This window comes from Porites lutea, chromosome 2 (genome assembly GCF_958299795.1).
Source record: "Porites lutea chromosome 2, jaPorLute2.1, whole genome shotgun sequence".
NCBI classification, from domain to species: domain Eukaryota; kingdom Metazoa; phylum Cnidaria; class Anthozoa; order Scleractinia; family Poritidae; genus Porites; species Porites lutea.
In genome coordinates, this window is record NC_133202.1 from 39011784 (window position 1) to 39033759 (window position 21976).

At 37.5% G+C, this 21976-nt stretch overlaps 3 protein-coding genes across 4 annotated transcripts in view; 2 read left to right on the plus strand and 1 right to left on the minus strand.

Moving 5' to 3' along the window:
• Nucleotides 1–1949, plus strand: part of LOC140926984 (serine/threonine-protein kinase 31-like) — a 44170-nt gene extending 42221 nt beyond the window's left edge. The window contains exons 33-34 of the mRNA XM_073376652.1: nucleotides 1132–1182; nucleotides 1802–1949. Coding sequence (XP_073232753.1) covers nucleotides 1132–1182; nucleotides 1802–1909 — 159 coding nt within the window. The 3' untranslated portion in view covers nucleotides 1910–1949. The remainder of the gene's footprint in view (nucleotides 1–1131; nucleotides 1183–1801) is intronic.
• Nucleotides 1950–4741: 2792 nt separating this feature from the next.
• On the minus strand, nucleotides 4742–8673 carry LOC140926985 (uncharacterized). 2 transcript variants are annotated; one of them, XM_073376654.1, is made up of 4 exons: nucleotides 8359–8673; nucleotides 7204–7521; nucleotides 6276–6422; nucleotides 4742–5263 (listed from the first exon to the last, which is right to left on the minus strand). In XM_073376654.1, exons 1-4 carry the CDS (start codon nucleotides 8648–8650, stop codon nucleotides 4914–4916), a joined length of 1107 nt encoding a protein of 368 aa, XP_073232755.1. In that variant the 5' UTR covers nucleotides 8651–8673; the 3' UTR covers nucleotides 4742–4913. The 2 variants fall into 2 exon arrangements, with proteins under 2 accessions (XP_073232755.1, XP_073232756.1); XM_073376655.1 differs by having other exon boundaries at nucleotides 5093–5263; nucleotides 6272–6422.
• Nucleotides 8674–8749: 76 nt separating this feature from the next.
• LOC140926986 (transmembrane protein 199-like) lies at nucleotides 8750–15221 on the plus strand. The gene is made up of 6 exons (XM_073376656.1): nucleotides 8750–8966; nucleotides 9466–9545; nucleotides 11094–11183; nucleotides 13071–13107; nucleotides 14134–14246; nucleotides 15101–15221. The coding sequence occupies exons 1-6, from the start codon at nucleotides 8750–8752 to the stop codon at nucleotides 15176–15178; spliced, it is 615 nt and encodes a 204-aa protein (XP_073232757.1). The 3' UTR covers nucleotides 15179–15221.
• Nucleotides 15222–21976: the final 6755 nt, after the last annotated feature.

Here is a 21976-nt window from a genome sequence, read left to right on the forward strand (position 1 = left end):
AATATTTCGCCTTTTTTGATTTTCAAATAAAATTACAAAAAAAGCGCTTATTTGAAGGTTTTGAGGAAACATTTAAGCAAATTTTAGAGCTGTGAATATTTTTTCGGTCAAGCGAGTGATCGATCGAGTAGATAAATATATTATACTAATTATAGAGTCAGAGTTATTTTTGTAAACAAAGTGCCATGATGGCCAAATTTACCTTCTCGCTGCTCCGTGTGCAGGCGGATACCCGCAGATTTGACTTTAGAACCTCTTAAAATGAAGTAATACCTTGATCTTGATATAAATTTCATATCAGATTTTTGTCCCACAATTGAGATTTTAGCTCTCGAATCTGAGCATGTTTTTTGGCAGTCGGGCGACCTGTTCAGAGTGGTGTCTTTCGGGACTTACAGATTTTCTGCAAAATTATCAAAAAGTTCGATATTTTGCTCATTTGTCAATAAAAGGCAGTGGAAACAGCTGGTGTAAAAGATACTTTATAATTATCTGTAGTTTCGATATGACGCGACCCTCAAAAACGACAATTTTCGGTCTTTAAATCGGGCTCTGGAGGAGACGAATTGGCCCGGACGTGATCGCGCCTGTGGGAAAGCGGAAATATATTATTTGCAAAAAAGAAAATCATTTTTATTACTTATATACCAAACCCTTTTAGTGTACAAAGTTTAAAGGGAAACTTTTTTCTGACGCGAAATCGATCGGACCGCTGTTAGCGGGACTGCCTCTTAAACTTGTAGAAGTTTAATCAAATTGACCCCTTGGTTGCTTATCCCTTTAACTTGATCTTCATGTAACTTCTCCTTGTAATACCAATACATTGTCCAGCGAACAAGGAGTGATGAGAATAGGCCAATTTATCAACTTGAGGATCTTATCTTGATATAACTTCAAAATTCTCTTAAATAATGTACAAAAGAATAAGCAGCAGACAGAAAAGAAGAAATACTAGTCAGATCTTGGGAACTAGCTTCCTCTTTCCCATCGCTGTTTTCGCCATACTTGCCTAAGCACTCCATTGTCGCTATTTAATCAGTGAGATGTTACTGAACTGGAACGTTGCTCTTGCCAAATTGTAAGCCATTTATTAATGTTACTACTTTTGTAAATATTGCTGTTGTCTTGCAGATGAACTTTCCAAACAAGGATCACACGACCACTTTCTCGCAACTGACAGAGGTATTTGCCATAAACCTATAATCTAATACAGACTAATCCTAACCTTAAACAATGCCAAATACAAGAAATGATCATTCCGTCCCAAAATGTTAATAGAGGCCGTTAGATTCTAAAACGAGAACAAGGTTTTCCTAACGCTACGTCGTGCGCCGCGTGAACCAGTGTGATTTTGGTGAGAAAAAGCGATAGCGGTCGTTATTGTACTACGAGTGTTTGTGAAAATGTGGTAGTGACGGTAGCAAATGTTAGAAGTTTCATCATTCTGCAATCGGGTGAGAGCTTTACCTCCTTCCTTTCTGGTGAAAAAAGAACATTATAAAGTCTTCTGGTGTGTCTATTTCTTGCGTCCTCGTTATCGTCCGTGTCCTCAAATCTAAAGGTCTCTAATGTTTACTTTTAAGAAAGTGGAAGCCATCCCTGCGCTTGTGTTTTCATATTCATTTCTGACTGGAAAATACAAAATCAAATTGAAACTCGTGGGCTGAAGTGTTATTGAACGCAAAGTCCAAACATACTGCTGTGAATATGCGTCAAATTGTCAAACATTTGTTTGTTTTGTATTTGTCCTAATGTTCAGTCGCCGCGAGAGTTTTTTGCTTAGTATGTAAATTTCCCTTAGGACACTGACCTGTTGGCCGTCCTTGGTGATTTGCTGGACACAGATGATGTTGGAAGATTGACAGCTAAACAAACCCTACAACAAGCGTACTTCTGCAAGTGCCTTTGATTAACGGTTATGCCCCGTTAATTTCTGAACTGGCCTATAATTACACGGGCAGAGTACAAAGAGACTGCCTGTTTTTTTAATCTTGTCATATTTAGGAGTTGTTCCATTTGGCCGGCATTGAGGCACTGATATTATTGTGCCCTTAAGAGAAAAAATGGCCCAGTTGTGTTGCCCTGGTCTTTATGGTATTTCAATACAAATAATGTTACACGGTGCTTGCTATCTGGTTAGCAGATTCTTGAAAACAGAATTAAGCTTTGAAGGCCTGTAGCCTGCTTCTCAAAACCCAGTTACTTTTTGGTGCAACACGTTTTATTTAGAAGTAGAACTCTTAAGAAAAAGAATGCTGTCTCCAGGCCACAAATCTGTTCAATTTGTTTCTTTACCTTTATTCATACTTACATTTCTGAGGCAAACATTGCAAACAGAAAATAGTTTTCTGGGCCCTAAATGCTAATAGTTCACATTATTTCGCAAGATAACTGTTAGCATAGCCTGTTGGGATTTTGGTTGCTTTTGTTTTCAATTTTTCACAGAGATTCTGTCGAACACCGTTCTAATTGAACTTTTCTCAAAAAGGGCCTGAATAATTATGAATAGTATCAAAGAAAGTTATTTGTTAAGGCATGTATGTATCATATTCTTTAAACAAATTCGTTACGGTTTTCAAAGGATTATTTGCAACAGGAAATCGATTTTATTTAGATCACCTAAAGAGAAATGAAATTTATGTTAAAATTTACGAAGATATTTATTATACATCAACTTGGACTTACGTTTTTGTTGAATCATGTTATTGTTACAGTTTGTAGTGATCAGTTTGCTAAATATAACTGACGAAGAAGCTAACAAACTGAACCTCGTTTGTGAGTGTCTAATAGAGAATATAAATAGTTAACAGTCTCCTGACATTTCTATCTGTAGACAATCGACGAGAGATCAAATCAAAACAGATGTCACTGGCTTGTTATCCTCTGTCGCAGACCTGTGCTAGCTGTTTGTGAACGGCCGCTTCAGGTGTCGAAAAAAAGGAACTAATAAATGCGATTTTTACTGATTTTGGAACAAAAAGTAAAATCTCCTGGAAACGTGAACACTGTGTTTATGCTTGCTGTTATATGCCCAGTTTGTCCATTTATAGCTCAGGAAGGCAGTCTCAGAAACCGTAACAAGTTTGACGTACTTACAGAGGATGATAAGCCTTTGCAGATCCTTGTGAAAAACCCGGTTTTTCTCTATTTTGCTGTTGATGATCCTTTTAACAGTGAAATGAATGCTACGCCTGCTCTGATTAGTCGTTGCCCATTTCATATTAGAGTACAGACACGGATGGGGCCTTGTGAGGCCAAAGCACCCAAGGTCGTGAAATGTGCCGACTGTGTCACAAATTCTTTTGCTTCTCATTTGTGTTTCTGGTTGGTGGCCGAGCTTCTACCGTGGAAACCAAAAAAAATGTTCCTGTTCATGCTTCGTGCATGGGAAATATTTTGTGCTCAACTTGTGGCCTACAGCCAAACCAACTGTATTTGCCATTTGCACATCTCCCATAATACAACTTTTTTGCTCCCCAAAACTTTGCAGAACCTTTGATTTATTTCTTCTGGCTATTACAGTCGTCCCAAGAGAAATAAAAGACAATGCTTATGCACATTTTTGGGGTGAAAACAGGGTGTATTATGGGTGATGTCAAAACGGTGAACCTTTAAAGGTCAAAGATTATTTATCCAAACTGACTAAGAACATCAAAAACTTCGGCGTCACACTAGACTGCGGTCTTTCTTTAAAACAAAAAAAAAACTATTTGGCAAAAGCAAACTCGCTAATGCTACATAATGCTAACCCTTTCACTAGATGCAATTATGTTGGCAACAAACTTGTACATTGTCCTACACAACCTTACAATGTCGTTAAGAACCTGACATCAACCAATATTAACCTGTGTGGCAGGGGCAAAAGAGGGAAGCGGGGAGAAAAGCACGAAGGAAAAAATAGAACCTCCCGCCCTTTTTCCCTTTTCCCTTCCGATCCTTACCTCTTGGTTTAGACTTCTGTCACACAGTTTCAACAATGTTGACATTCTTACCAAATTAAATACAAAAATCTTATACTTAAATAGTGTGGTGGTGGTGGTGGAGGGAAAACAATAGAAATGTGGTGTCGGTAGGGCTTAGAGATGGAGGGAGAACAACAAAAAATGTGGCGGTGGTGGACGGAAAACAATAGAAATGTGGTGGTGGTGTTAGTGGAGGGAAAATATAAAAATGAGAAGGAGCAAAATACCTGAATTGTTGAGGAGAAGGAAGGATGGGGAAGGGGGCTGGTGCAAGTATAAAATTGCATTTAGTGATTGGAAAACAATAGAATTGTGGTGTGGCAGGGAAAATAAAACAATTGAGGGGGGTGAACTAACTGAATTGTGGAGGAGGAAGTGGACTGGCATAAGTAAAAAATAGTGATTGGTGCCAGAAAGAGGGAGAGATTCCATCTTATCTGATTTTCTTCATGAGATAAAGACAAAAGGCTATGATGTCATCAGTGTTCATGTATTTGTTCCATCCTTAATTGGATTCCTGCCCAAAAAGGAATGATTCAGTGCACCCTATACTTCTCTTTATTACTCTAGCTAGTTCTAAGTGCTCCAACTTTGCATGGACAGTGGATGGTGGACAGAGGTATGATGAGCAGCCATCTGCATGGTTCAAAACGGTTCCTTTTTTACGTTAAAAAATACTTGGCAGTGTGGTTTACGTTATTGCATGTTTGAGTTTCCACAATACTTTACTTGAAGGAAATAAGTCATTTCAAAATCTCAACTAAAATCTTTGGTGAAACAGACTTAATAGCTTAAATGTTTAAATGCTGCCCAATTTTCAATAATGGGACTTGCGCGTTTGAAGAAATGGGTTTCTAGTATGCGCCCAAATTTTACAAGTCATGACATGTAGGTCTTAAATGAGGAGGGTCCCCATCAAAATGCAAGCTACCTTCCCTAATAACTGGTGGATTAACTCATGGTTACGCACAATGTACATTTACAAACTTGTGCCTTGATCCATCCATCAATCACCAACCTAGCATCTGCTCGTCCAATCACGTTCAGCTTGTTACAAAGATCTTCTATAGAACGTGAGGAACAACGTTTTAGAATAGTTTCTGTGGGATTCTTCAGTGATTTTAAATACAATATCTCATCCATGTTAAATCCCATTTTGTCAGCGAGATCTTTGAAGTCTCCTCCTAATTCGCATGGGGGGTCTAGCTTGACAACCAAGGCTCCCAAAACCTTATAGGGTAGACTGGAAATAAACTTCTTTCGTATGCAATCATCTGGCACCGGTAGAGGGTTTCTTGAACCTGGTGAGCATAATAATGATGATGATGATGATAAGAAGTAGAAGAAGGACCGCTAGGAGTAGGTAGACATGCACGATTTTTAAAGGCCTGAAAGTATATGCATCAGGGTAAAACAAAATGCTGAGCTTTTTTTGCAATTTGCAAGGCTACCCTCACGAAAACAGTGATTAAATCAAAATTCGTAGTAGGTAAATTTGTTATAAAAATTGGCGCCAGTATTACAACATCCACATTAATTTTTTTAACTTGAGGGTTTGCTTCCTGAAAATGTGATCTTCTGTATTTGGCCAGGAACACACATTAAGCTAGTCACGTCATACTGTCATGCAATATTTGGGCAGAAGGGAGGTACGGGGGAAAGGGGATTTGTTGTGGAAATGTCCCTAATTTATACTTCCCAAAATATTAAAAGTTATTCTGATTTTTAAAAATCCGTGCTTTTTTTTAACACCATTGTAGATTGGATTCCCTTTTTTACCAATGTATTCACTTCCGTTTTTACATCTCTCAATTTTTTAAATCTCTAGAATTTTTAAGAACCTTTTATTATAATCACTATTTGTAAATAGGCTTTTTATCATGATTGTTGTAATTTTGTAGTTATCAATTTTGTTTTTAGAGGGCCACTAGGGAGGGCGAATACTTGTTTAGAATTTTTAAGATCCTTCATTACAATTACTATTTGTAAATAGGCTTTCTATCACGACTGTTGTAATTTATTATTATCAATTTTGTTTTTTAAAGGGCCACTAGGGAGAATACTTTTTATAGTAATTGGTATCAGCCTTTTAAAATAAAGGTTATTATTATTATTAAACCACTGCATTGTGCAGTCAGCAGCCCAAAAAAAAACCCCTCTATGGGGGTCTTGTTTGTGACATTTATTAGTGTTTTAAAATGCAAGGAACAGAATAAGGCAAAATGTTATCAACCTGCCAAAAATTTCCTTCTCCCTCAAATAAACACTTAAATTACAAGGAAAAGACAAATGATGGAGAAAACACTTACAAACCTATTGCGCTGTCATTCATTTTTTCAACACTCCCTACTCCATCATCATCAAGCTTACTTGCACTTTCTGTTGGATTGCAGACTTGTAATGTCTCCATTTTTTCATTAAGTTGCTGAATGTCTTCTCCCCCAAGAGAAACAGATGCACCTAACATTAACACAGAACGTATAATCTTAACAAGGGTAAATGCCAGCTGGACTGTGATTATTGACCTGTTAGGGGTATTAAAAGTTGCAAGGGAAAGTAAAAGAAACTGCTATCCGTTATCCATCCATCTGTGCACCTTTTTGCTTCTCACAATATGGAGGATTGGCTGCCATTAAAATCTTCTCGTGAAGTACTTGGTAAAAGTTAATGGCAGTCCACAGGCGTGGGGTACCTTAGATAAAAGCAGCCATGTTTATGAGGTCCAATGAGTTGCTCTCAAACTTGGGCATTCACTTATCAGAATGACTAGTATTGCATGACCTATCTGGTAACCTCACCTTCTCCTCTGCAGAGGCTCATGCTGCACTGCTTGTGACACATGCCCTCTGCAAAGAAGAGAGGCAGGTGCACAACCAAGGCCACCTTGATTTAATTAAGATATCTGCCCGATGACCAGTTGATTGTTTGTTATTAGAACTTGTCCTTTTGTTTTGCATTAGTTTGTATGGTTTGTCCCAACCCACCCTTTTCATGGCTTTATTTCTGTTACAAATGTACTAGTGAGATTGACCTCAAGCTTGTTCCCAGGGTTCTCTACACTTCCCATCTCTTGCTTGTGCGCTCTGTAGGGACAGGTGAACGAGGTTAGAGATGACCTAAGAACTTTCATCTATTTTTATCTGCTTTCTCCTAAATCGCATTTACACTAATAAGTGCTTATAAATAATGCTTATCTCCCTTGTCACTCATAATTTTAATCACAAACTGTTCACAGTAATACCTCCTTGGGACTCTCTGATATCTTGAATGCAGTACTTTTGAGCAATTAAACCCTTGCCTACTGCTGTGTGGCTTAATGCTTGGGCAAGCCACTCATATGTTGCCAGCTGAGATGAACTTCTCTGCATCCAGGAACGTAGCATTGTGTGAGAACATTCAAAGAGACTCCCATTATTTTCTTTAATATCATCAAGGTCGGTATCCTCCAGCCCAAGCAAGCGTCCAACCCATATCCACTTAGCACCAAGCTCATTTGAAATTGCCACTATATCGGTGTCTGACACCTTCCCCGTCCTCAAATGACCCTTCTCTAAGATTTCTAAGATTGTAAAGCAAAAGTAGATGAACAGTTCTGATATCTGTGTAGGAGGCCTCAAAAGGAGAGGGGGAGGGAGGGAGGGAAAAAGAAAGAGAGGATTGGGGAGGGAAGGAAAGAGGACTGCCCCCTTTCCCTTTCACTTTCCCTTTCTTGCTTTTCTCCCCCTTTCCTCCCCTTTTTCGCACCTGCCTTGCAGGCTACACTTCCCAGAAAAAAGGCAACAGTAATAAAAAAATAATGAAAGTGTGTAGGGTCATTTCCCAAAAGTGACTATTATCTCCTCCTACCCACCAACTTAATGCACCCACAGCCCTAGTTTGTGTGAAAACTACTTGGCTTTGGGGTCACTCAATTTAGTGTCCTGCCATCCAACTGTAGTTCCAGGAATGTAATTCTGATATCACCAAATTAAAATAATAAAAAAGACAACAGAAAATTTTACATTAGTTTATGAGACAAGAATGGCATTTCAGACATACTTATAGACGAAACATATGAGAAATCCTAAAGAATAAACAAACAAGAAAGAACCAAAATAAACTTCAATTATTAGCTGAATAAGTCCCATGTATTGTAAATAAGTTCGAAGTATAATCAATATGAAAATAAAAATAAGCAGTAGATGGTTGAAGATTGTGATTCAGGTTCTTAGAGAATGTTTGTTATAATCATTATAACTAACAATTTTATCGTGAATGAGGCTGGGCATGCATATTGAGGAGGATGTTAATATCCAATCGGTTACATATAATAATTCTTCATCATGCTCCGCCTCATGTACATGGAGGACATTCATCAGACAGACGTTTATTTACGAGTAAAATATCTAACGATTACCTGTTTTAGAGGTGCTTTGGTTTCTTCCTTCACAATATTTTTCCACTAAATCCATGCGTAACAGTGTTCCTGATCTAAACGATTTTCCCAGCTCTTGATAATTTGCCCTGGATCCATTTTTTTGCTTCCAAACTTGTAGAATTCTGTACGACTGTTCAAACACATTCTTCCTGTAATCTTGATCAATTTGCTCAACTTCCTTTGACAGGCCATTTACGTAACCGAACTTTTTCCAATCACGACACAAATCACAAGCAATGTCGATCATACATCGAGTGGAGACAGACTCCATTCTATTCCAACACTCCGTTTTATGGCGACCACTTCCGGCTTTTCGCTAAATGGCGTCCCTGGTAGGGTTACCCATACATGACGTATCTATTAGGAAAACATGGCGGTCGATGTACATGTGGTGCTAACGAAGCACATCCAAGATGCCATTTTAGAAGCTATTAGACGCAACTCAGTTCCACAGGATCTCGAGAAACAATTATCAAAATATACGAAGGACTTTACAGAAGCGAAAGAATTAGATAAAAGGGAGAAAAAAGTGGCCATTCCGTTCAAGTTAGTCAAACAACTTTGGGAATGTCTTCGAGGGAATACCGGTAGGTTCTTAACTGTGATCTATTCAAGTTTCACTTGAAACCCTCATGTACGTCATAAACAAAGTTTTATGAACCTCTGTCCAGGAATCAATTGATTAAAACGTACAATTCAGGAATTATTTTTATTGCAGGCGTTTAGTTAAATTTTTGTACTCTCTACGGAACGATCGATCTACTGCAAAAGTCAGCTCTTACTCCTCCTCAGCCCCCAGTACCCTTGGGGGTGGCACGTTTCTGCAAGGCGCAATCTTGTAGCCGTTTTTTTTAACTTTTCTTTTAAACATGGTAAGTGAAAGGACTGAGGGGTCAAATCACTCTCATCCCTCATTCCAAAGGTGTCATTCCCCCTTCTTAGCAAATTTACCCGTTTTAACACATGGCGCACAGTTTAAAGTTTGCCTTCAAAACCCAATATAGGAAAGCCACATGCCCAATGCTGTCTTAAGGTTAGCTAGAACGTTCCTGACTTATCTTTAAATTTATCCAACCATCTTTCTAGATAAAGATTCAAAACTATACTTGCATGAGCTGCTGGCAGGAAGTGAAGTTTATGTTGAACCTTTAAAGTTACCAGAAAGGGTATGTTTAAAAGATTTATCTAGTTATTGTACTGTGAAGTTATGCCATACCCAGCATCAATTTTCTCCAAACAATATGTAATTGAGAGAAAAGATTATGCAAATTAATGAAATGATCACGAAACAGAAAGTGCATTGATCTTAACACATATCCTCTCAAGTAAATCTTTGCGGCAAGGAAATGTATAGAGATCAGTCCAGAGAAGTCTACAGTGGAAAAGGAATGCTCAATTTTTCTGGTACCACATTCATACATGTAGCAGAGCTCGAAAATTTATGATCATCAACAAGGAGGAACAGAAAATAAAACAAATTTACATCTGGAACCTTATGGCTACAAGATTGATTTATGTCAGTAGTATGGAAAGGCCAAAATGCAAACCCCTCTCTTGTGAAATGTCCCAAGCGATGGGGAGTATTGAGAGGCAGCTATAAAATAAATTAATTAATTAATAATTCTTTTACTTATCCTCTGCAGTATTTAAACCACTTATGCTAGTGGGGCCGAGCAAATGTATGAAACAAATAACTTAATTAGAACATAACAGGGTTAAGAATCCCAGCTGGCAGGAGGCAAACCAGCTGGCTAGTTACAAGTGTGGCTGAAGATTTGATCTCGGGACTCCCGTGAACAAATCCAGCTAGCAGTCAGAGCAGGACTTGAACTCGTGGCCTCTGAATTAAAAGTCCAAGGCTCTAACCACTCAGCCATGCTGCATCCTGATACTGTATGTGAGGACTGATATTTCTGATTTATGACTTGCATTTCCACTAACAACCTGCAGTTTTATTTTGTTAAATTGCTTAGCCTTGTCCTCAAAACAGTATGACAAGTGAAAATGAAGAAAGAATCATCGCAGTGAACGCAATTTATGCAATTACATAAAGAAACCTGAAAAAAATTCATGACTTCAACGGGGTTTGAACCCATGACGGTTGGTCACAGGTTCAAACCCCATTGAAGTCCTGAATTTTTTTCAGGCTTCTTTACGCAATTGCATAAATTGCATTCACTATGACAATCATTTCTTCATTTTCATTTCATTGCCGCAGTTCATATATGATTTATTTCATATATCATTAACACAGTATGACAAGTCTAAAACACTGGTTACATTCTTCAATCAGTCAGAGTACATTCTATATATTCAATAAATAAGACCAAAAGTGTGACCATCATCAGATCATCACCCAAAAGTGCTTTTTTTAGAAACTGTTTTATTTAGTTTTTCAGGTCCTGTGATTTTATACATGTACGATGGTGCAATTTTGCTCAGTTTAGGTTAAATTACATCCAGTCACAATAATCCGTAAGAAATCTTATGAAATATAAGACAAAACGCAGGCAAATGTAAATCTGGATTATTTTTATAGTCATCCCTTTATCTTGATGCCATTTCTTTTGTTTCATACCCCTCAACTTTGGAGCCAAGTATGAATTTTTATATTTTGGAATAAGCCTATTGTTATTAACAGTGTGTGTGTATGCCACTGACTTTTCATTGATTTATTTTAACATTGCATACTTATAATTTTTACTTTGTATTAGAGTCCAGAACTTATAGCTCGTCTGAAAAAGCTAAAAGCAGAGCAAGAAAGGGCAGAGTATGACAGGATGGTTTCAAATGTTGATAGAAAGGTGAAAATGCTGTGTTTCAGTCTTTTTTTGTTTTCAATTTGTATCAGGTAGCAACCAGGGTATTTGTTGTAAAGTGAGAACTGAACTTCAACTCTTTGCTTTTACCTTCACCTTCTTGTATCCTTTTCATACGACAAGACACATAAGGCTAATCCATACTTCCCAGCCAGACCTATCCAAAGCTGTTGAACTGATTGCTTGGATGTGTAGCTCTCCCCAGTTATTCCATCTCTCTCTGTCCCTTCTCTCTGTCTGCCATCATTCTCCATTTCCTCTCGAGTCTGCCTGCTCTTGTAAGCTAAACTATTGTTATTCTCTGCCTCCAAATGGCATCATGCTCTGCTTACCCACATGAGCAAGTGTAGGCAAGGTATTGGACAGTCAATTGGTTCTAAAAGGTTTTTCTTATTACTTAAGGTGGCTCAATTTTTTCAGGGTCAGTACCTCCCAAGTTTGAGCATAAACTACATCGCCATTAACAAAGATTTGGAAAAATTACCACCATAGCTGTACAGTGTATTAGATAAAGATGAAACTTTGTCATGATCAGGGTTATGACATCGGAGTTGTCATAGCAATGAAGTGATGCCATTACCTATTTTACTTGCAGCTGTATTTCTCAACACTGGGAACTAATCTTCCAAATTGTTGATGGGAACTTTTTCTTCTAATAGCTGTCTCGACGTTTGTGAAGTTTAAGTAAGCGAAATCTGTAAGGGCGTTATTGAGATATTTTGCAATAAAATTTTTATGGTTTATAGTAAAAAAAATGTGTGAAAAACTGGACAATATTGATGTTTGGTCGTTGTCTGCAGGAAACGAAGTGTTTGTGACATGCAATTATTTCACCTCACAGTTGTTTTATTCTTTTTAAAGACACGTGAAAGATCATGGAGATAGCTCTCAGCCTCTGGCCGATTGCTAGAAAGAAGCTGGATTTGGTTAAAGTGTATCAAGGCACTCTTGTTGGGGGTTTTGTAAACATTTTGGTCTACTTTAACAAATAAGCAAATCATTTTTAAACTGCTCAATAGATTGAGATTCTCAAGATTAACTGTCATTTTCTTTTTTATCAGAAATTTTGTGTTTACAGGTGAGAGCTTTTCATTACTCAGGGTATGGTCTCCAAGTTCTATATTTTTGTGTACAACAATAGCGAACATTTCTGCATATATTGTTCTTTACTGCCAGTCACATGAAAATGAAACTTTCAAACTTTCAACTTTCTCTAATACAGCTGCAGTGGTAATTTTTCCAAATCTTTGTTAATTGTGACATAGTTTATGCTAAAAAACAACCTATCAAGCCACCTTAAGGTTTCTGAAATTTGGTCAGATGGGAGGGTGCAGGTGATTGGTGCACCACCTACAGCACTGTAACCTCCCTGCCCAGACCAGGTGGTTTTTCTTGTGTGGCAATTACGACTAAAAAAACATTTCTCTTATGAAAAAAAAAAACACATATAAACACATCTAGATGCCCACTGGTTGTTTTAATCAACAAAACATGTACAGTTGAAAACCATTAGTATAGGTAATAGCATGATTTGTCGTGATATTTGGCAGAAATACCACTCGTGATATTTCGAAATTGTTACACATAATTTCACGAGCCGTTAGGTGAGTGAAATTTGAGACAATTTTGAAATATCATGAGTGGTATTTATGCCAAATATCACGTACAAATCATGCTATTATTTGTTTATACTACTACCCACAAAAGTTTTGTAATTTTCACATGTGGGTATTTCAAATTAAGCTGAAATACCACTGCTCTAAGCCAATCAAATTGCAGAAATTTCTCATGTAGTAGTATAAACACAAGAAGGACTCCTTGTTGTCATTTTAATGAAAATAAAAATATGTTATTTTGCTGTTTTATTTACAGTGGCACCAAAGTAATGGAATGCAACTGGGACAGGAAGGTGGGTGTCACTGATTGTAGTGTATTATTTGTATTTTTCTGATGAAACTGAAAGTGTCTTGGCACAAAATAGCACTTATGGCCAAAACTCTAGGTACAAAGGCTTTTTGAGGGAGGGGGGGCCTGGGGGCTGCAGGGGTATGTATGTCTCTATAATTTCTAAATTTTAATGGTGGACATTTCATGTATTGAAGAGAAGGCCATGTCTTTTTTGATATTTCCCACCCATCTTTCATGCTGTTTGTTGCCATTTCATCTGACAGTGTCATGTCGCTATTTCAAGGCCATGTGGCTTGTCAGAATTTTACCCCAACAGGGCCTCCATACTGGGTTTTTCTCATTGATAGTTTTACGTGTACTTAAATCTCAGTACTAGGTCAGACTTGAGAACTGTTCTGTTATTAAACCAAGTCACTTTGTCTAAGTGAATCTGAAGTTATTCTTTACTTTGCAAAATGGAAAGTTGAAATCCTGGGGGGACACACAACAAAGTATTACACAGAAGAAGCTCTGCCCCGAGGTCCAACCCCTTACACTTTTATATACCATTTTTAACAGAAAAGGTACTCCTGAATTGTATACCTTTCACTGGCAAAAGGTACCCTTTTCACGTACCTATTTAAGAATGCTGCATCCCTGTTAACTGCTGTAAATGAACCATCCTTCAAATAATCAAAAAATGGCCAAACAAGAATGTCCTCTTGACTTTTTCTCAGCCACAAAAAAACATCAGTTAGCCCTATTAGTTCCTCTTACAGACCGAAAAGACCGATTTCTCTCCCCTTCATATTTTTCAACTAGTGAAATCCCTACCCTTTTATCTGCCTGAAGTCTGAAAATGGAACCCTCCTTGGGCGGAGCCTATCCACATGTAGTACCACTCTCAGGATTAAAATAAGAAATATGTATCCTGAAAACTGAAAACTTGCCGTTACCCGGGCTGCAAGGTTGACCAGGCATGTCAATCAAGGTTAAGCTGCGTTAAAGGAACAGAAATGATTTTCTTTTGTCAATGTTTACCTTTTAGTTCGCTCTGTCAGCAAGCAGTTGGCCTCTATAATCAACTTTCTTTTGTCAATAATGGCAACATTTGCATTTGGGTTTATCGCATCTCAGTATGCCTTTCCCTCCATTGCTATGGTATGTAATAAATAAATGGGTTGTGAGTAACAATCAGGTTCAATCAAGCATCTTAAATCCAACCAGTGTAATTTACGGTATTCTGGACAGTCACATAAAACGACACCACTGCATTAATCAGAACTTAAAAGTAGGCTGGTCATGGCAGACGTTTGCTGCTATTGTTGTTGTTTTATTTTTGCCTGCTAAGGAAATGGCTTGTAGGACTTTTAAGCTTATCATAAAGGGAAACAATGGAAGAATAAAGTAATCCAATTAACAATTTCACAGAAAAATCCGGTTCAGGGGGAGTCCAAATCATAATCATATGCGATTTACCAGTCTACCGTAGAACTGCCACATCTGTTACCATTTGAATCCAAAAACCGACAAATTTGTGCAGCTCGAGTCTGGAACTGAAAGCATTGGCAATCGGTGCTTGGTTTAACCAACCAGAATGAAAGGACTTCTGAAAATTGTTGTCTTCAATTTTCGGTGGGAATTTCCAAAAAATGACCTTACCATTAACCTTTAGAGCGGAATTTTCAACATCTCTTTAGAACAATGATAAGTACCCCTAGTTACTTGACGTAAATGTCAGTGATATAAAGTAGATGTTGCACTTAGTACCTCATGAACGCTTTTTTTAAAGCAAACCACTTTTTTTGTTGTTTTCCTCAGAAGAAAGAGCTTTCAAAATTTCTAAAACGAATTGTTTTAGGGAACCGTCATTTTGGAACACTTCCTTTAAACGCACTCATAATTAAAGGCTCCATTAACAATAATGGCTTGTGTATAGGAGCAAGATTCTTGCGTAAAAAGCCAGTTCTCAAATGGCAAGGGTAAAACAAACATCTGTTTTATTTCTTTTTCAGAGAGTGATCATAGGGATTGTGCTGGCCTTCATCGTAGCCATTGCAGAATTGTATTTTATGGCCAGAGTGGAAATTTGATTATTATGCCCTTTTGTATTATATTTGTCAATTTGATCATTTGATGTATATAAACTGTAAAAAAAGAAAAAATAAATAAACTTTAAAAAACCGGAAATTAGAAACTGTGAGAAAAATTCCTCGTTTTGTAACTTAGATAATTAATTAAATAACTAATTTATTTGTAGCTTTTAGCAAGCGAAGCAGAGGCAAATAGTGTCTTGTGCGTCGCTGAACATTCACGCCCATGACAGTCCTCGCCTCTTGCCGAGGGTCACTGCTGGCTATGTCATCCAGGTCGCGATCATAGTTGAAAGGCTAAAAAGAACGAGATATGTTACACATTCATCTCGCTTGGTTTGACTCTTCATCGCATAAAGAACGGGATATAGTACACATCTTTCCCGCTTGTTTCGTCGCACCATAGCATCACTGCGTAAAGAACGAGACTTAATTACACAATTATCCCGCTTGTTTTGTCTTATTAGGCTGATTTAGCAACAGGACAGGAACGTCAGTTGATGACGGCAAAACACGCGGAAAGGATTAAACACGACTTCCGGTGCCCAATTTGCCTTTGTGCGATTGGTCAAACCAGTTGTTTAATTTGCGCGCGCCGTCGTCAACTGACGTTCCCGTTCTGTTGCTAAATCAGCCTAATTATCGCTTAAAGAACGAGATATATAAGGCCCAGTTCAAACGTCGAACTTCACATGTGCCGAATTTAATTGCTATTTTAGTCGACTAAAATAGTTAAATACGGCATTTGATTCAAACGTCGAATTTAACTCACTGAACTCTGTCGAATTTAACTCTCTTCGCTGTCAATATTCTCAGTAATATAACAATAATTTACTAAAATTCATTCATTAAGTTCGGCACTTGTGAAATGCGACGTTTGAATCAAAAGTCGAACCTAAGTCGAATCTTCGACTGTTTCAGTCGGAGATACGGCAAACGTCGCATTTAATTTAAACAGTCGAATTTAATTGATTCAAACGTCGCACATCACATGCATTTAACTCTCGCGTCAAGTTCGGCACATGGAAATAAGTGTTGACCATGTGAAATTCGACGTTTGAATCGGGCCTAACATACACTTTTTATTAAGATTTCGGGCGACTTGACTAAAAATTTCGGGCGACATGACTCTGGTTTCAGGCGAGGTTTCAGGTTACCAACCAGGGCCGAGTTGTTCAAAGCTGGGTTAAGATAACCCAGGATTAGTGCGAGATTTGCACTCAGATTTGAAAGCTTAAAAAGGATTTCAGTTTTAATTCTTTTTGTCTACAAGTTGATGGTTGGAAGCTCTAAAAATAACAGAGAAAATTATCCGAGAAAATGCTTTTTAACACAAGAAAAAGAAACTCGCGTTAAATTTAATCCTGGGTAAAGCGCTAATCGGCCTTCGAATGACTTGGCCCTGGGTTACATGTGTATGCTTCTGATGACACTGAGGCACGCGATTTTGGTTTAAAAACTCGCAGACGTAATCAATCTTGTACTCGTAGTCAAATCGAAAGGTTGCTTATAACTTTGTGAAAATCTGGAGTCTGGGGTCCAGGAGTTTTTCACCTTCTTTCCTTCTCCCACTCCTGTTGGCTTTTTGTCTTCGCCCCTGGGCTGACAGGAGCGTTCGAAACAACATCGTTATCGAGACAGTCGCGCGCACTGTTAATAGATGGTTAATTCACAAGGATTGATCACCCTCCGTTGACTGACTTCGTGGCCTAGTCTCAGTAGTCTAGAACATTAAAATTTATGAAAACATGAACTACAAGCTAACTTAATTGCTTGCGAAATTTGCTTAGAAATTCAATCGCAACAGAAATAAATGAAATGCACTCACTGCAAACAGAAACGTTTAATCGATTAAAGTTGCGGACTGTGGGACTTTTGCCTCCCATGTACCTCTCTATCGTGATAATTTTCCCCTATTCTAACTTATTAATAAGGCCGGAAATCGAACGCATACTTAGATGTTAGAATAATTAAATTCCCTTTAGTCTAATTTATAATGCACATTGTTTACAAGACTTGATCAAACGAGAACCTCATGAATAAAAATTATATGGATTTGTGGTTTATTTTCGAGCTGTAGTCAAGAAGCATAAATTGAACAGGTTAGATTTAGAGAAAATGAACCCGGGGCTAACATCATGATACCTTCAATGGGGCATCTTCATTTGCTTTGGTAAGCTATGGAACGATAAACTTGAGCTTTTCTAAACGACAAGATGTGAAAAATTCTTTTAAGAGCACATTATAATAGTGCGTGGTATTCTACTACCTAATTTCGGCTCCACTACGCAGTACAACATGAATAGGAAAACCATTAGGTTTATTTTGGCTGTTTCGGCCGAGCACTGCATGTATAACAATACATTATACAACAACCTAGAAATTCCATTTTCACGTGGTCACTCTATAACGCATTATTATACATTGTTCTGAATAAGTGGTGTTTCTTGTTTGCGATAAATCGGTGAGATGTACCACACACTGCGCGTATGCAGTCAAATGATGCCGCCACTCGGTTGTATTAAAAATCGCATTAAAAGCTTTATATTTCCTCCAGCCGTGGTGCAAATACGGGATTATTTTTTTCAGTCATTTTCGTTCAGTTTGAGCCGATTCAGCGATATCCCAAAAGAGAATCTGCTGATTAAAAAATGACACCTACTCGGATATAGGAAAGGAATCTCTAGTGTAATAATATTTGAATACCTACGCCGTTTATCACCACCAGGGCGTACGAGCTAGCCTACTCCTTACGCCCTGAGTTGCCCTGATCACCACCAGTAATCATTAGTCGAAGATTTACTAATGTTAATCAGTGGAAATTAAAAATAGTAGTACAGGTAGAACGTTTGTCCGGCCTTGGATTATTTTAAAAGCAATATAATCAATTCAGTTACCGTGAACGATCGATTAATGAGGTCGATTAAACTGCCTGAGTAAAACCCATCATGTCCTTTCGTTCAGTATTCAATGCCGAGATGTCAATATAAATTCTCTTAGTTTAATAAAGAAACAAAAAGCAGCGATTGACGAGGTGACGAGCAGGGTGGAGAATTCCCTCTTAAATTTTTTTAGTAGTTTCAGCCAACTATCTTGCTTTTCATGTCTTTTTAATTTTGCACTAGACCGATCGAGATCGACTTGATTATGATGATGATGAATTTTGCCGCGCGTGTGACAGCAAAAGTACAGGCATCGGTAAGTTATCATTTAATATGATATGTTCTGACAAAATTTCCGTTCATCATCTCATTTTTTTCTTTTGGGTGCTCCCTGGCAAAACCAAGTCAATCACTGACTTTCAAATCGTCATTATCTTCGACGGTGGTGTCAGCTGGTTGGGGCTCGTAGGCCTTGACTTTTGTTACGACTGTTTTAGTGATTCCTACGAAAGTGTAAATCCGCTGTAAATATAGAAGGAACGTTCACGAATCAAAATACTCGCTTTTAAGGAACAAGACCATTTATGTTCATTATTACAACTAAGTCAATCTAACATTAGCTATTTGCCGGTATATTTTTGTTACTAACAATAGCCTGTTCTATTGCAATGAAAAGCGGACCACTACTTCCCAGAATTCACTATCGGAATTGCAATGAAGTAGAATAGGAGTTTTTTTTCTGTGTTATTTGCCCTTTTAATAGGCTAACTGCCATAGCGGGGCTAAATGATGTGTCCCGCTTTACTAAAATTTACTTACTAAAATTTAATTTAACGTTTTTGCAGCGCGTTCAGCAAGAGTAGCAAATTGAACGATGTCATTTCAATTTTTTTTCTCACGGTTTCTAGTTCTATTACAGCATACTGATCAATTTTTGTTACGCAGCTATTTTATCTGAAAATTAGAGCGATACAGATTGTTCTTGGTTGAAAGAAAGTAGCCTCAGTCTGTACATGTTAGAGCTCATTACACCCGATAACATTATGAGGTTTAAAATTCACCTAATAGATACTCGGTTGAAAAAGACATGGTATCTTGTCTATCTTCCATCGTGTTAGCTTATAGGCTTATTTTTATTCCTTATAAACAACAGTTTGCGTGACTCTCACTCTTCCAAACTGTTTTAATAATTTTTAATACTTGTTCTCGGATGAGAGCTCCGCTTTGAGGTTGCCTAAACCTCTATGACATTGTGTTGTTCTTATAATTGTATAAACTTCTGCGAATTATAGCCTGTTAAAAGTAGTTTTCGCCATCGACAGACCGGTCATTGTTTCTTTAGACATCTGGGGCCATCTGTAGAAATCCTAACTTCAGACAGCTCTTGTGTTCAGCCAGTCAAACTCTTTATTCTCACGCCACAAATTAGCAGGTTGCTTGATCTGACATTATATCAATTAGGTTTTATGTAACTGTAGAGTAACCTTTTTCTCAGAAATTCAAGATTTTTTTTCTATTCCTAAAACTGAGTTATCTGTTATTATTCATGATAAATAATAGAGCAATGATCGACGACATAAAAGACGGATCTTTCTGAGTTGAACTGATCGATCAACCATGGAGTAGTGAAACTTGTTAAGAGGAGAACGCCAACAGAGCTATAATTAACATTTGGAGTTTGTCATCAGCAAAAGTTAACGCAAACAAGGATCGACGAGACCGAAGATTTAGGTTCGCAATGATTTAGGATTCTTTGCTCATTCTCTTTAATTTAAGCTCCTATCTTAAATGTCTTCTTACTTTTCGATTTTAGCTTGTTGTTTGTCTCCTGCCAACACACAGTGCCTGTGCTGGGTAAAATACTTAAAAGGTGAGTAGCTCATTGAAGTTTCTTTATGAAAATCTTAATCACTTATCCGGCAAAATATTACAACTTGGAAACGAATTTTGCTACAAGACAAAAAGCCATGTTTAAAAAAATTATATGGATTTGTGCTTTATTTTCGAGCTGTAGTCAAGAAGCATAAGTGGAACAGGTTAGATTTAGAGGAAATGAAGCGGGTGCTATGATACCTTCGATGGGGCATCTTCATTTGCTTTGGTAAGCTATGGAACGATAAACTTGAGCTTTTCTAAACGTCAAGGTGTGAGAAGCAGTTTCTTTTAAGAGCACATTAGCATGAAAACAGGAAAATAGAATTATTCATTTTCGTAGAGCGATTTTACTTGACCCGTGAAACAGTTAATAACAACTAATGCCAAATAGCTACAAATAAACAAAAGAAGACAGTAGAGGTAGTTCATAATAGTGCGTAGTATTCTACTACCTATTTCACGTGGTCACTCTATAACGTATTATTATACATAGTTCGGAAAAAGTGATGTTTCTTGTTTGCGATAAATCAGTGAGATGTACCACACACTACTAAGACTGTTTTAGTGATTCCTACGAGAGTGTAAATCCGCTGTAAATATAGAAGGAACGTTCACGAATCAAAATATTCGCTTTTAAGGAACAAGGCCATTTATGTTCATTATTACAACAATACTAAGTCAATCTAACATTGGCTATTTAATGGTATATTTTTGTTAGATTGTTAGATTGTTAGATTGCCTGTACTATTGCAATGAAAAGATCACCACTGTGACAAGAAGTGTTCCCAGAATTCACTCGGAATTGCAATCAATTAAAATGACAGTTTTTTCTGTGTTATATACGGCATTACCCTTTTAATAGGCTAACTGAGATAGCGCGGCTAAATTATGTGTCCCGCCTTAATCTTATTTTTTTTAATGAAATATTATTTCAAACACCGAAGTTCCTCTTACTAAAATTTAATTTAACGTTAATTTTTGCAGCGCGTTCAGCAAGATGTAGCAAATTGAACGATGTCAGTGTATTGTTTTCACTGAATTTTTTTTCTGCTTCTAGTTCTCGGATTACCGTATACTGATCAATTTTTGTTACGCAGCTATTTTATCTGAAAATTAGAGCGATACAGATTGGAAGAAAGTAGCCTCTCTATTAGACTGTTATTAGATTATTACACCCGATCATGAGAATAGTGAGGTTCAAAATTCACTTTATAGATACCCGGCTGAAAAAGACATGCCGGCGTATCTTGTCTATCTTCCATCGTATTAGCTTATAAACTTATTTTTATTCGCTTATAAAGTAGAGTTTGCGTGACTCTCTCTCTCTCTCTTCCATAATGTGTTTTAATAATTTTTAATACTTGTTCTCGGATGAGAGCTCCGCTTTGAGGTTGCCTAAACCTCTACGACATTTTGTTGTTCTTATAATTGTACAAACTTCTGCGAATCATAGACTGTTAAAAGTAGTTGTCGCAGTCGACAGACCGGTCATTGTTTCTTTAGACATCTGGGGCCATCTGTAGAAATCCTAACTTCGGACAGCTCTGGTGTTGAGCCAGTCAAACTCTTTATTCTCCGCCACAAATAAGCAGTTTGCCTGATCTGACATTATAGCAATTAGGTTTTATGTAACTGTAGAGTAACCTTTTTCTCAGGCATTCAAGATTTTTTTCTATTCCTAAAATTGAGTAATCTTTTATTATTCATGATAAACAATGGAGCAATGATCGACGACATAAAAGACGGATCTTTCTGAGTTGAACTGATCGATCAACCATGGAGTAGTGAAACTTGTTAAGAGGAGAACGCCAACAGAGCTATAATTAACATTTGGAGTTTGCCATCAGCAAAAGTTTACGCAAACAAGGTCGACGAGACCGAAGATTTAGGTTCGCAATGATTTAGGATTCTTTGCTCATTCTCTTTAATTTAAGCTCCTATCTTAAACGTCTTCTTACTTTTCGATTTTACTTGGTGTTTTGTCTCCTGCCAACACACAGTGCCTGTACTGGGTAAAATACTTAAAAGGTGAGTAGGTCAT